Raw genomic sequence first — 15275 nt, 5'->3', positions numbered from 1 at the left:
ATTCCTGTAAACATAAATAAATAAACTTTTATAAATAAATGTTGTTATAAATAATAATAAATTATTAAAATATAACAATAGTGCAAATATAATTCGAATAAAATATAAAACATTTAACTTCTACATCTTATTCATAAAACTGTTCAATATCTACTGATATGTTTCTTTATCTAGGGATCACTTTTGGTTCATAATTGTGGATAAAAATTAAAAAAATGCATCGCTTCTGTGGAATAAATTAGGACACCTATGAAAACTGCATGATTCTGGGCCTATTCCTATCTTAGCTTATTTTTAAAGCCACATTGGTTTTGATCTAAGGATTGGTAGGTAATTTTTGTTTATTTTCAATATCGCCGAATTTTATTGATACAGTGTAAAAACATAAAAGGGCTTGCCAATAAAAGGGTTTGCCGTAATTCATCTGGTATCCTAGTAGTTAGCTGTAATAATGTAGTGTAGGACCTCATAGAGTACAAATAATAACCTTTTTGCTTTGATCTTTGCATAATTGCTCGTCCTAAATCGGGTTTTGGATAAGAAGTTTATGTTCAGAAATTGTTGTTGATGAAGATACCTAAAACAATTTTCTCAAATGTATATATTACATTCTCAACAAAACAGTATGAGATTGCGTAGGCTATTATAACTTTAAGTTGTATTTCTTTTCTCATAAATTTTGTCTTTCAGTCGAATACAATTTAATTTAGACTTCTAAAAAAAATAAAATCCTAGACAATTTGAAAATATAAAGATACATTTATTTATAACATTGTATATTCAATCAGTGATCATTCTAAAAGTAATACCATTATTATGGTATGGTTGGCTTTATGTTACATAGTCGTATACATGTTATTGTTCAAAAAACCTATTAAGATATTAATCAGTTAAAATTTTGATTATATTTATATTATATAATACTTTTTAAACTTGAACTTTTGGTAGACAATCACTGTTTTTAATATTCTTAATTAGCTTGATGTGATTTTCTATTGTCTTAGCGCTTGATCGATTTTTAGTAGTCTCTTAAAACCCGGTGTATACTAGTTGCGGTTAAAATCAAAAATTATGTACTAGTTGCGATCACTCAAAATATATATCTAATATATATGGTATATACCATGCAATTTTATTTACAAAAAATTTTCAACATTTTCCTTTCCGTTTTATAAACAGACTTAAGACTGTCTACACTATTTTTATTGTGTAGGTTCAAAATCACTGAAGACTCTATTTGGGATATAGTCAGATAAACAACCTTTGAGGTGGTCTAATACAGTTTTTTACGTATTACAAGCAGGGGCGGATCTAGGGGGGGGGGTTCAGGGGGGTCAGCTAACCAACAATTAATATTTGTTGATAAAATTGGCCCCTTGGAATTTTTTTTCTCTTTTTAGACCTTAATTTGGACTCTTGAACAGTTGGCCCATCGAAGTTACTTGAAAAGTGAATGCCATATATATTCTAAATTTAAAATTTTTCAATTCATTTATAATTTATATTTTAAATTCTATCGTTTTAGTAAAAAATTAGGTAAATCATATTTTATTCCGTACGTTTGTTGCGCTGATAAAATTAGATTATATTTATTAATCGTAAATATGTCATTATCGGTGGTATCACTAATTCTAAAATGTAATATAAATATACTTATAAACTTTTATGAGCATATTGTAATTTTTTTTTTACAAGGTATTCATTTTTAATTCAATTTCATCCCTAATAAATGGCCTCTTGAAATGGTTTGACCCACAGTTCCTCGACTCTGTATCCGCCCCTGATTACAAGGCAATTTACTAGACAATAACGAAAAAAACAAAGGTACTTATGAGCTGCTTTTGTTTTTATATCCATGTATCACAAAAAATTTTTTAAAAAGAAAATGGCAACTTGAAAAAGTACCGTCCATAAAAATTGAATCACATTGTTTTAAAAAATTAAGGTTTATCTGATTCGTAAGACATATTATATTGTTCTGAACATCGTTTATAAAAATACTATTTTCATTATTTTTGGTTTGTATTTTATTAATTACGTTAGGAAGCGTCAAATGTAATTGTGAAAAGTCACGGGGCAACTTCGGGTGAACATTCATTCTTGCAGTGCAGTGGCGTATTTACGAGGGGGGGGGGGTCCCGGGTCTCGACCCCCCCTAGAAAAAAATTTAAAAAGTTAAAAAAACTTGGTACGTAGGTACCGAGAAAGAGAATATTAATTTTATATTATGGGTTTTTACTTTGGTTTAACTTTTGGTTATTTTTGTCGCGTTGTCGCCGTCCGACGACGACAATTACGACGAAAACGAGTCCGACGTAACATAATAATAATTATTATATGATTATATTAGTAGGTACGCCGACTGTTATCGACATATTATAGTAGGCATCTGGCATTCTGTGTAATGCGTTCGTTCGGTCGTAATAATTTGCAGTTTGCTATACGGCATTGACATAAAATTTGCTTAATTCGCTACATGAATACCGAAACACTTAACATAACAGTAAGGACGTAAGGTAATTGCTAATTTATAATTTCAAATTTAATTTATAAATATTATTATTTATTGTTTGATGTAACGTGTAAAATGAAAATATTAAAATGATATTATTATGTATACACTAGGTACCTATACATAATATTAATGTATTTTATATATTATTCTAAATAGATCACAATTATGACTTCTAAAAAGAAACTCAATATTCAGTCTTTTTTCAAACCTCAAAAAGTTGATAATATACAAAATAACACAGATTCAGTAGTTTCAGCATCAGACACTGATATCCCTACGTCGTCCACATCCCATATAAATAGACACGATATTTTCAATTACGTTAAAAGAGTATTGACTCAAAATGAAATACATGATATACTAAATGCAATTTGGATTCCCGATGTAAATTATAATTTTCCTGTGAAAGTATTTTTTGTTGGAAAAGATAAAACTGCTAGGTACTTGAAGTTCCAATATAAATGGTTTGCTAGATTTCCTTGGTTAGTGTATTCTGAAATAGACAATGGAGCGTATTGTAAATTTTGTGTAGCTTTTTCAACAAATTATGCTGGGATTAATGATCAAAAATTAGAATTATTAGTTACAAAAAAATATGACAACTGGAGACATGCATTAGAATATTTCAAAAATCACTCGCAACTAGAATACCATAAAAAATGTTTATTAGATTCAGAAAACTTTTTAAATATTATTAAAAATCCCACTTTATCAGTAGACAAACAAATTGATATTGGAAGGAAAAAAGAAATAATACAAAATCGTAAAAATATCATTCCTGTTATTGAGGCAATTATTTTGTGTGGTCGGCAAAATATGGCACTACGAGGGCATCGTGACTTTGGGAACATTTTCAAAGCATGCTCAGATGACAAACAAAATAATGATGGTAATTTTAGGGCGATTCTTCGCTATAGGGCCCAAGGCGATAGTGATATGAGATCATATCTTGAAAGTTCTGGTACCATTAAGTACACAAGTTCTACTAGTCAAAATGAAATAATCGATTCCTGTAATAAACTGTTATTGAACAAAATAGTTTCAAGAGTAAACGAAGCAAAATGTTTTACTGTTCTTGCTGACGAAACGGCTAATGTGTCGGGTATAGAACAGATATCTTTGTGTGTCAGATATATTGAATTAAGCACCCTTGAACTTCATGAAGATTTTTTGCAATTTGTTCCTGCTGTTGACATGACAGGGAAAGGATTGGCGAAATTAATAATTGATAATCTATAAAATTTTGGCATAGATACAACATACTTACGTGGTCAGGGGTATGATGGGGCAGCCTCTATGTCGGGAAAATTTAATGGCGTTCAAGCACATATTAAAGACACACACCCTTTAGCAATTTATGTACACTGTTCAGCACATGTGTTAAACCTGGTAGTATCTAAATCATGTAGCGCGACCCAAATAAGAGACTGTTTAGCAATTTTAGGGAAAGTCCGCGATTTCTTTATTTTTCCGAAAAGAAAATCAATTCTTCAATTTCATATTGAAAATTCATCAGAAACATCAATAAAAAAGTTATTGAAAAGAAGTTGCAAAACTAGATGGATAGAACGATTTCACGCAATAAACGATTTTCTAGAACTTTATGAGTACGTCATTGAAGCATTGGATACAATTTCGGAATGGGACGATAACGATACTTCGAATAAAGCAAGACGTCTTAGAAGTTCTATTTTAGGTATAGAGTTTGTAATATCATTATTCGTACTAAACAAAGGTTTTAGTATAGGTTTACCACTTTCAAAGTTCCTACAAAAATCAAATATCGATCTTAAATCGGCTGTACAATTAGCAAATGATACACAAAAAGAATTACAAGAGGCTATGGCTATGTGTAACCAGTCAATTTATCCAAACATATTTAAACTTCTTCAAATCTTAGTCACGCTACCTGTTTCCTCTGCAACAAATGAAAGAACATTTTCAAATTTAAAAAGAATAAAAACGTATCTAAGAAATTCCATGTCAGAGGTAAATTATTATAAACTTAAAAAAATATTCTTGTTATTTACAAATTACAATTAAACACTTTGTTTATTTTTTTGTTTATAGGGAAGATTGAACGGTTTAGCGATGTTATCAATAAATAAAAACTATTCAATAAAACCGGAAGAAGTTATTGAAGAACTGGCGAGGAAAAAAAGACGTTTACCTTTTTTATTATAAAAAACTATTAATTTGTATTAATAAATAATAATAGTAGTGAAATATACATAATTTAATATAAATAATATAGTTATTACATATTTACATCATAACTCGTATGTGTTTTTTTTATATTATAAATTTATAGGTACTTAATATTTAGACCCCCCCCCCCACAAAAAATTTGAAAATACGCCACTGTTGCAGTGTGTACATTTTTTCTAATCTATGTAACGCCATTTGATCCCAGTACACTGAGTACTGTACTTAACATCTCAGAATAAAAAATTTTGGAGGGATGCTCGCTCACTGCTCCACTGCCTTACGTTTAACACTGTAACTAACCTTTAGCCGTACCATTGCTTGGTGATCATTTAGTTTGTGATTATACAACTATTGCAGGGGCGTATACAAGGGGGGATGTGGGGGTCAGATCCCCCCCATAGGTCTTTTAAAAATTGTATAAAATAGTGTTCTTAATGTAAGGAAATTATAAGGAAACAAAAAATTATTTCAATTCAAGGATTTATTGTAAATTATTATTATGACACATTCAATATATATATATATATATTATTATTATTTATTATTTAAATGTGCAAGTACTTAGGTTTAGGAATTTTTCTTCCATAATAATTTGTTTGTAACTGATCCCCCCCCATACAAAATTTATATGTACGCCATTGTACTCATAGGCGAAACTACAGGTCAGGTCAGTCCAGCCATGGTCTGACCTAATACTAACTAAAAATATGTACTCGTATATATTATATATTTTAATAATTATTTAGGCATTATAAATAATATATTTATACATGTAAACGTATATATAATTTTTATCAGTTTTTTTCTCAACGATGTTTTATTATGGCCTAGAGATGACCCTATTGCTTGTCGTTCTATTAATACTCGCATACATATTATAATTTACGCTCCTGATCTTGGGGTTTTGTGGTAATCAACAGTCAAGCAAGCGTAGTCAAAATTGCGGGTTTTTGTAAACGTGTGTATGTGTGTGTAATACAATATTATTGTTAAGACATTTAACGTGTCAAAGACGTTCGATCGTCAGTAATAGAATAAAGCGATTTTATTTTATTCGCATTTGTACGTGAGGTACGTTTCACAATATCTTTTTCATACCTTTCAACGTAATACCAACTTATTAAAAATGTTCTGTCAATATTTCGTTTGGTTTGCAATATATTTCTCAAATATTAATTTAGCTTTTCTACTGCCCGTCAATATTTTTTTTTACTTTATTTTTTACCACCCAGTTGTCATCAGATATAGATTTTTATCTTTAAAGTATTGCTCGCGAATACCGTTCATTTCAGATCGAGTCCCCGTACAGGTGATTTTATATTATAAATATAATCATTTTTATAGAAATAAAAATTATAAAGCACGGATACAAAATATATCATAAAATAAAAGTACATTTTCATGAAATTACTACGTATAGTGATGAGGTACGACAACACGGATTAATAAAAAGCATAATAGTTTACTCTAAGATCGGCAGTATTCGAAAGTTTTACATTTCGTGTTATGTAAGAACATAATGATATTATGAAATCATATCGTATTACATGGCATTAATGGAAATTATTTATGATTAATTAAAAATGCATACCATAAATTATAAAATTTATATCGTGACCACTTAACCGATGTTCACATTTATGTATTAATATATTTTTAAAATGTTATTTTAAGTTTTCGAAATAGTAATGTTCAATATTTTTATTATATATCTCCGATTTTTGTTAAAAATACAATGAGAATGAAATATAATACTATACTAATATGATTCAAAACATAGAAGTTTAATTTTTAAAGTTTATGTTATACTTTTAGTTACTAAAATTTAGTATACAATTGTAGTTTATCACGGATCTTTTCTTGCCTTCAATCTGAACGTTTTCTCTTGATCTGAGTATTTTCAAAATACTCCGAAAATTATTTAAAAAAAATTAAATAATTTTGACAACTTTGTGTTTGTAAACTTACAGATAGACATTTCTACGATTCTGAAACTCACACTTCAATTTAATTTTAAACACTACTCGAAAAATATTTGTTTAAAGTTTAAAATTATTATTTTTAGTTTAACAAAGTAAATTCGTGCTTTACGTGCTTTCGATAAGGTTTTTTGCAATATTTTAATGAACGAAGATTTTAATTGATTGAATTTTCCATTGTAAGAATTCAGATATTCATTTATTTATACTTTATTGTCACATTAGTGAATGCTGAATAAATACAAATAAAGTATGTAGTTATAACTTTATAAAGTACGCTCATGCATACTCTCAAAATTGTACCTAGTTAATCCGAGTTGAACAAGTAAATAATTTATCAAGAAATGTAAGAAATTGATTTAGACACTGATTTGAATGTTCAACAAAATATTCTAATTATAATTGGTTTGAACACATTATAACATAAATATATTTGTAAAAAGATTTATTCTTTGAAGTGTAAAAAAATCTCTTTTTGACATATAAGCTACTTTATCATATTCTTTATCCCTCAGTGATTACACATAGAATAATAAAGTTTTATTGAATTTCCAAAAATCATTGTTGGTAATAACATAAATATATTTATATTTATCTACTAAAAGAGAAAAATGTTTATTATATTATATTTTTACTTTTAAATCTTAATACTGTAAAACATTGACTGACATTGTAGAAATGGAATTTGAAATAAGCTTTTATTTTATATAACATTTCTTAATTGACACATGAGTCATAAATAATTGTATTGAGACATAAATTGAATTTGTATTATGTAAATTATATGTAATAATTTTCATATTCCTAATGAAATCATTGTAATACATTCAATTTACAATAAAATAAAATGGTTAATTTTGTTCAATATACTATAAAAAAAATATTAAAAAAATGTTCAACGTATACCATATTAACTGATAGGAAAATAAACTAGTAAGATTAAAATACTTTTAGTAAAGTAATTGAATTTTTAACTATAATATTAATTTTATTTTGTTTATTTTAAAGTAATGTAGGCATTTAAAATAAATGTTTTTTTTTTTTTTTTTTTTTTTATTTAAAAAATCATTATCATAAGGTATATTTTGAGATAGCTTGCAGAATTTGTATAGGTTTGTTGTAGCGTTTACAAGTTAAGCTATTTTGATATTTCATTGTATCTTAGATTTTTCTAAGTATAGTTAAAAAAGTAATAAATTGGTCGTTTGAGTATTTATGGAAAATATATAAAACTAATAACCATCGAAAAATGTATTAGAAAATCAAAAATTTGCTTTAAAATAGTACTACAAAAAGTTTATTAAAGTGTAATGACGAAAATGTAATTATATATCAATGTACAGAAGAAGAATTCATCCGTGTAACATGTGTCAAATTATATTTTGTATGAAACTAAAGAATATTTTTGTTTCATATTTTGAGCACATATTTGATTCCGTAGTGGAAAATATACTCAGAACTCATTCACTATAGAAGCATGCGTATGCGTACTATTATAGGTTTGGCACATACATATTTTGGAGAACATTTATATTTGTACAACACGAGTTTGAAAAGTTTTTATACGAGTGTATGAATAAATCACCCTGGAATAGTTTTGTTTGTGCAAGCTTCTCATATTTGTGTAATAATTACTGGTTTTGTAAAGCTGGTATAACTATTTGTAAGTGCAGCACGCGTTGTACGAAGGCATATGATGGAGAATTATCGATGGTTTTTATACATGACACCAATAAAATCTATGTTTTACTAAATCGTTTCTGAATACATTTCTGAATAAAAAATTCTGAACAATTTAATCACTCATAGATACAAAAAATGATCACAACATACAATCACAAACTCACAAAAATCGTACAAGATCTATTTGTAGTGTTTTTATGTTTTAATCGTTATCAATTGATTAAATATGTCCCGTACAAAATTAATTTATATTGAAACTAATAAAAGGTATGTAGATAGTTCATAATTGATACATTTTTATCGATTTAAATAAATATTTGTACGATCAGTTTCACGTTTTGTATGAAGCGGAATTGACAAGAGTGACGAAATAGATTTAAAAATGGATTTTATTGAATCGTACCAATACATTAATAAAAAGTAAATACCGGTTCTGATGTCATATAAACATTCACTGATCGCAAAAGAATCAATATATCTTGTTCACTCAGTGAAGACCCATTGACCTTATTGATCTTAACCTCGCAAGTGTAAAACCGCGGAGTACTGAAAAAAAGAAAACGGATATAGTATTTTCAAAAGGCTTATCCTTTCATTTGAATTATCACTGTAATGTGATAAAAGAAAACAACCTAGTTTTTAATTCTTAATTTCTTAAATAAACATACCATCTAGTGGTCGAAAACAGACACCGGAAAAAAAATAACTATATTTTTCTCTAGAAGTTCATCCATGAACCTGCAGTGGTTGTTTCATTAATCTGTTTATTCAAAGTAAAGTGGATTATGGAAAAAATTATAAAAACAAACTTTTGTAGGTAATACCTTACGATTTTAAGTTGAAAAAATAATAAAATAATAATATATGTATATTATAATTATATTGTTTGTTGTTAATGTTGTCTAAGGTGATATGCAATTTATACTTAATTCTTTTTTTTACATACTTTATGTATCAAGTGGCTATAAATGGTCGATTGTATGAAATTTTTCAGTAATTTACAATAGAACTTGAATAATATTATAAACAGTATTTTTAAATAATATTAATGAAGAATGTAGTATTAAAATGAAGTATTCAATAATAAAATCGACTTTAGTAAAACAAAAAAAATATCATAAAAATCAATCAGCTAGACACAAATATCACACCGTATTTTCGTCTTTTGTCATTTCACTGATAGAAATAATTTTTATTCTTTAAAGAATATATAACGTGTATCATATTATCTACTTATTATTTTCATAACATACAGTTGAAATCGATAACCAACTCGATTTTTATAATTTCGCTAAATTCAATTACGAACATGATTGGGTTTTCAATAATTATATAAGTAAAATTATACATCAACAAAAAGATACAAATACATACGTATTGGAATTATATCCCATTAAATTACGATTTTTTTTGTTTTAAACATATTTAAAAATCCTAACTGAAAGCTCATATCGTGCAATGAGTTCGTGTGCCAAATGTTTAAAACCATAATTCGAAAGAAATCCTTATTGGTAAACCGCATTGGCACTCGGACCGGATGAAAGCAAATTCGACTACAGTTATGTGTGTTTGTGGATATTTTCACGCTAAGATGCCTTTACATCACATAACACGTAGTCAACACTGGAAGTTAACTGCATTTGTGCGATACACAAATACGTGTTCTGCGATTAGCGAGTTTGTACTGGAGAAAAACTTATTTGCGCGAGGTATGCCTGAACACATTATCCCGAAGTGGAGATTTGTCGACGGTTTACATACTGCGAAATCTAAAAACATGATTTAATTAAACTGTTTGTAATAAACACAATTACATGTTTTAATGCATTTATTTATAGTGCTTTTGCTGTTTAAATTTCAATAATAATATGAAGCAATATTAATTAAATTAAATGCGCTAAACATTTTTGGTAAGAATTATTTGCGTTGATGTTTCATCATGTTACGAAAAAGTAGGTTATTAATAAATAATTTACAAATCGATCGAATTATATAATCGGCTGCATAATTTACATATAAAAAAAAAAAAATCATTTAAACTTTATAATTTCAATACCAACAACTGCTCTTTTGCGTACTATATTATAATTTTACCTTAAATTTTAAAATCATGGTTCACGTTTTACAAGAAAACGCGTGTTTATTTATTTGTACATTTATTTTTTCGTTGATAAAATAAATATAAAGTTTAGTGTTTTAACATCTATAGGTTGAATAAAATTTGCAGTTATTAAGATTGTTATTAGATATTTATTTAACCTTAACCTTTGCTCATAATTGTTTTGGAATGCGGTGAATCTTTATTGTTTTCACACATGTGCAAATGATACAACTAAAATACATAAGTTCTATAAACTTACACAATGTTCGAAGTACTACTCATTAACTGTGTCGAAGCGATAGAAACAAGTTAAAATATACTGTCTCATCGGTTTATTCAAATTTTGTATATTAATAACTAAATTTGTTTATTTAAATAATAATGATTGCTTATTTTTAAAATATAACATCGAAAAATCTTTAAATCATGCGATAAAATAATATTGTATTGAAACTTATACAGCAATTATATATTTTCATCGATTTTGCTGATAATTTCACATTTTTTTTTTTTGTTTCTTTAAATAATTAGTGAGAATTGATTTGCTACAGATATTATTTTCTTTTCATAACATTTATTGGGTAGTTTTTAAGACTGTTGAAAAATTACTCCTGTGACTCGTTTTAAGACGTATTTAATAAATTTTCAGCTCTCGAAAATATGTGAAAAACTTAAAAAATACAGGTTACGGGTGAAAAATGTACTTCGTGATAAAATTATATCACACTCACTCGGGCTGCGAAATGAATAAAATAAAAAAAATTAATATGTTGGACAAGATTATTATTAAACATTGTATTATAGTTTATAAAGTACATATAAACACTTAACATATAAAAATACGAATTCTGATTATTCTGATTATGATACGTACCATCGAAAACAATTATACAAATTAATGCGCTTGCACCTGTACAATATACATTCCTTTATCGAAATTCTTGCCGGCCAACTAATTGCTAGCACGATTTAATAGCTCATAATAATAATGTAATTTTTGTCTCAATTGTACGCATCGTGTACGCGCACTTATACTTTGTGCTGTTAACGTACAGATTCGATATCATTAGAACATATTGATAATTGAATGTAGAACATTCGTTTATCATTTCCTACAAACATACCCTTTGAACCGTTGATGATAATTGCCTATCTCTTTTCTTTTAAAATGTGTATCAATTCACGCACACGTAACTCTCCTGTTTACGGACACAATAATTTCATTTGTTGCCAGTGATTCAGTCGAACAAAACTAAACGTCACGTTTCGTTGTCGTAATTCTCATAATATTTTTCTCAATGCTGCACAAGTGTGGTTTCCATTAATTGGATACGAATATCATTTCGAAAGGACTCGTGATACGTACGGTTTACTGGCTCGTTTTTAGCATGTAATTATTACCGTTTTTGGTCGTTTTTATAATTTCAATACATTTATATAAAAAAAAACGCGCGCTCGTGCGCGCGTGTAACATTCTTTAGCAAAGATGAAGAAAATAAAGCCTGAACATGTCTGCGGACTCGTACTTCTGACTTTACTTCTCGTTTTGGATACGGCTTCAACGCGTGAGTTCATATGATGTTTATTTTACTGTAGACAAGGATAGATATATTAAATATTTATAAATATATATTATGTACCTATATTCATATGACTTTATACTTATATCAACAAAAAATTAAATATATCTGATAAAAAAAAGCTTAAGGGATAAATGCCCCATTGCTCCTGCCCCAAAAAATTAGCTTTTGACTGTAGGTCATTTTGTCCACGAAATGAACGACTAAATTTGAATATATATATATTCATCACTGCAATGCATCTGATCATCGTATAATATTTATTCTTACACGTCTTCATGTCATAGATACAACGTTTACAATAACTCAGAGGTTGCGGTATAACTTCTATGCGCGTACTTATGTATCGAACATAGGTATGCGTAGACCTGTATTTCAAGGATTGCCCACAATACTTTTGAGTCCTATCTTAACAAAACGTGTAGGTATATTTAAAAAATTATAATGTACTCGTATGAATAATTAAATAAACACAACTTTAAATTTTTATTAAATATTGTGGTATATTAATCCCAATAAATATGTTTTCCTTGAACTCGTATATTTTTCTCAGGCGCTTTAAATTATTTATAATTTGCATTTTTATAAAGCCGTAGCCATTATATCATAAGAAGTTTTGGCTGCATCCAAATTGAGTCCCAAATTTAAAATTACTACACTAGTTGGCCCCGAATTATTTTAGGTACTACACTAATTAGGTCCGGAAGTTTATAAATACTACACTAGTTCCTGAATATTTTTCGGTAAATACTATATTATACTAACAATACTAACATTTTCCTTCCTATTTTAACAGACTTAGGACTGTCAATAATATATTTAGACCACAGGTATGGTTAAAAATGTTTTTATAGTATTTTTTCCTTTCATTTTTATTTATATTAGATAATGATTTTAATATTTTTAATATTTTTACCAATACAATTCTAATAATTTACATTTTAATGGAAAAAAAAACTAAAAAACAAAAAAAAAAAAACTATAAAAAACATTTTTATCCATACCTGTGGTCTAAATAAATCATTGACAGTCCTAGGTCTGTTAAAATAGGAAGGAAAAGGTTAGTATAATGTAGTACTTACCAAAAAATATTCAAGAACTAATGTGGTATTTATAAAAATCTGGGACCCAACTAATGTAGTACCTATAAGAATCCGGAACCCAACTAGTACACTAACTACCCACTATCTGCCCCTAGTACTCGGGATCCAACTCGGTTGCTCCGGAAGTTTTTACACGAATACGTAGTACATTTGGTATAATTTTTTCTACTACAAAGCATCATTTACTTTTTGCCAAATATTTTAAAATAAATTACATTTAATTTGAGTAACATCAGTTAAAATATGGACCATTTACTTAAATTGTAGGGCCCCATTCACAACATTTCGGGGGGGAGGGGTGTCCAGACACACTCATCACTCCCCATGCGCACGCCTATGGTATCAAACAAAGTTTATCCACGTTGAACATGTTTTCCATAAAAACATATTGTACCGTGCATGATTTTGGCACGTTATGAACGGCACAACAATAACTTCGACCCGATTATGAGTATTATGGACACGATATCGCACAAATATTTACTTTTCCGTCAATATTTTCTGTCCTGGAATTTGAATCAATACAAAATTATTGTGTCATCAATGTCTGAACAGCATGAATAAATCCAACAACTTAAAATTCATATCGACTCACGGCTTGAGATTTTAATTAAATTTGAAACATAATTTTTACACCAACTTTCGTGTAATCAAATGAAATTCATTTGTTAATGAAATCAAATTTAAAGTTGTTGGAAATGTCGAGTATATATCAACCATAACGTATTCGAATTGTACGTATTTGTGTTTGTTCATATAATTATGATTTTTCATAATACTAAAAATACATTAGACTTGGATCAGCCAGAACCAAAAGTTGCTGAAAAATATCGGATTTTATTAATAATAATTTTATTTTAGCGAAACATATTATGTATTGTAATAATTATAATCACATATATAATATGGTACGTTTACATATTAGTTGTATGTTTTACAACGATTCAAATTATAAACAAATTGTGATTTCATAGTATTCGATTATGAGTTATGATTTTGTCGAATATGACATTGAAGTTTTAATTTATTTAACGGGATGATTATGTATAATTTATCAATGTACTAATTGTTTATTAGCATACAAGATTTATTGGGTTTATGACTCATTTATACGAAATATAAACGTTAGGATTGTGACTTAATCGTTTAATTTGAGCTGGTTATATATTTATATATCTATACTACAAAACTTTGTTCAAGTATAATGTTCTTAATTGTTTAAGCTCAACGGCTATGATATTGTTTTTTATATATTTTTATATAGTAAAAATTCTAGGTCAGTCATACAGTCCGAGAACAACAAGTATTTCACCACCTTCAATAATTGCATAAGTATTAAACCATATCTTTTTACGAAAAATGTATATAAAAATATAAAAATTATATCTCATAGAAATATAATTAAATTATATAGTTTAAGTAAAAAATAATTAATAATTTACAAATATCAGATTAAAATTATATTATTTTCTATAACACTACATATAAGATGACTTTTGTATTGTAAAAATTGTTTTTAATTTGCTTTGAAGCCAAATCTGATATTAACATTTATGGAGTGTTTGACTTTACTGAATCCATTTGTCGATACTGAATAGGAAAGAAAATCGTGAAGGCATATTTACAGCATTTTTTATTTTTTTTTTAAAGAAATTTTATCCATCTTATTATGAATTTAAGGAAAATATGATATAAGTATTTTTAAAATTAACAATTTCATAATATACATATGCATTATAAGTATCAAATATATTTTAAATAAAGGAATTAAAAAATAAGCTTTGCAAATAAATGTATACAACAATTAAATTTATAAATTTGTTTTCAATATAAAAACTATCACTTGATATAAAAATTTTAAAAATTATTTAAATTACTAATACATCGACAATAGCAAGATGTATACATTATCCAAGTTCCTGACGAAAATATCCTAAGAATAAAAATTTACAACTATTGTTTGTGATGTCACTCATCAAGTTGTGATTTTTAAACGAAAACTGTTTAATTTTTGTCTCATGAGAGTTAATCTAATATTTAGGTACTAATAAACTGTTGGTTGTAAAATTATATTCATTTGATATTTATTTTTATGGTTTAATGTAT

The 15275-nt window shown here is 27.4% G+C and overlaps 3 protein-coding genes across 4 annotated transcripts in view; all 3 read left to right on the top strand.

Annotated features, from left to right (window-relative positions):
• The first annotated feature begins 2680 nt into the window (after positions 1–2680).
• LOC112694172 lies at positions 2681–3754 on the top strand. The gene is made up of 2 exons (XM_025569565.1): positions 2681–3176; positions 3234–3754. The coding sequence occupies exons 1-2, from the start codon at positions 2681–2683 to the stop codon at positions 3752–3754; spliced, it is 1017 nt and encodes a 338-aa protein (XP_025425350.1).
• Positions 3755–3811: 57 nt separating this feature from the next.
• LOC112694162 lies at positions 3812–4699 on the top strand. The gene is made up of 3 exons (XM_025569556.1): positions 3812–3904; positions 4049–4504; positions 4586–4699. Exons 1-3 carry the CDS (start codon positions 3812–3814, stop codon positions 4697–4699), a joined length of 663 nt encoding a protein of 220 aa, XP_025425341.1.
• A 7001-nt stretch (positions 4700–11700) lies between these two features.
• LOC112680523 overlaps positions 11701–15275 on the top strand; it is a 103163-nt gene continuing 99588 nt past the window's right edge. The window contains exons 1-2 of one of the 2 annotated variants that reach the window (XM_025550741.1): positions 11701–11876; positions 11968–12051. In XM_025550741.1, coding sequence (XP_025406526.1) covers positions 11973–12051 — 79 coding nt within the window. In that variant the 5' untranslated portion in view covers positions 11701–11876; positions 11968–11972. Of the gene's footprint in view, positions 12052–15275 lie in introns of both variants that reach the window. The other variant, XM_025550667.1, reaches the window with a different exon arrangement.

This window comes from Sipha flava, unplaced genomic scaffold (assembly GCF_003268045.1).
Source record: "Sipha flava isolate LNK unplaced genomic scaffold, YSA_version1 0_pilon_pilon, whole genome shotgun sequence".
In the NCBI taxonomy this organism is placed as follows: Eukaryota; Metazoa; Arthropoda; class Insecta; order Hemiptera; family Aphididae; genus Sipha; species Sipha flava.
Note: the sequence above shows the minus strand (reverse complement) of the source record. Positions and strands in the feature narration are given on the sequence as shown.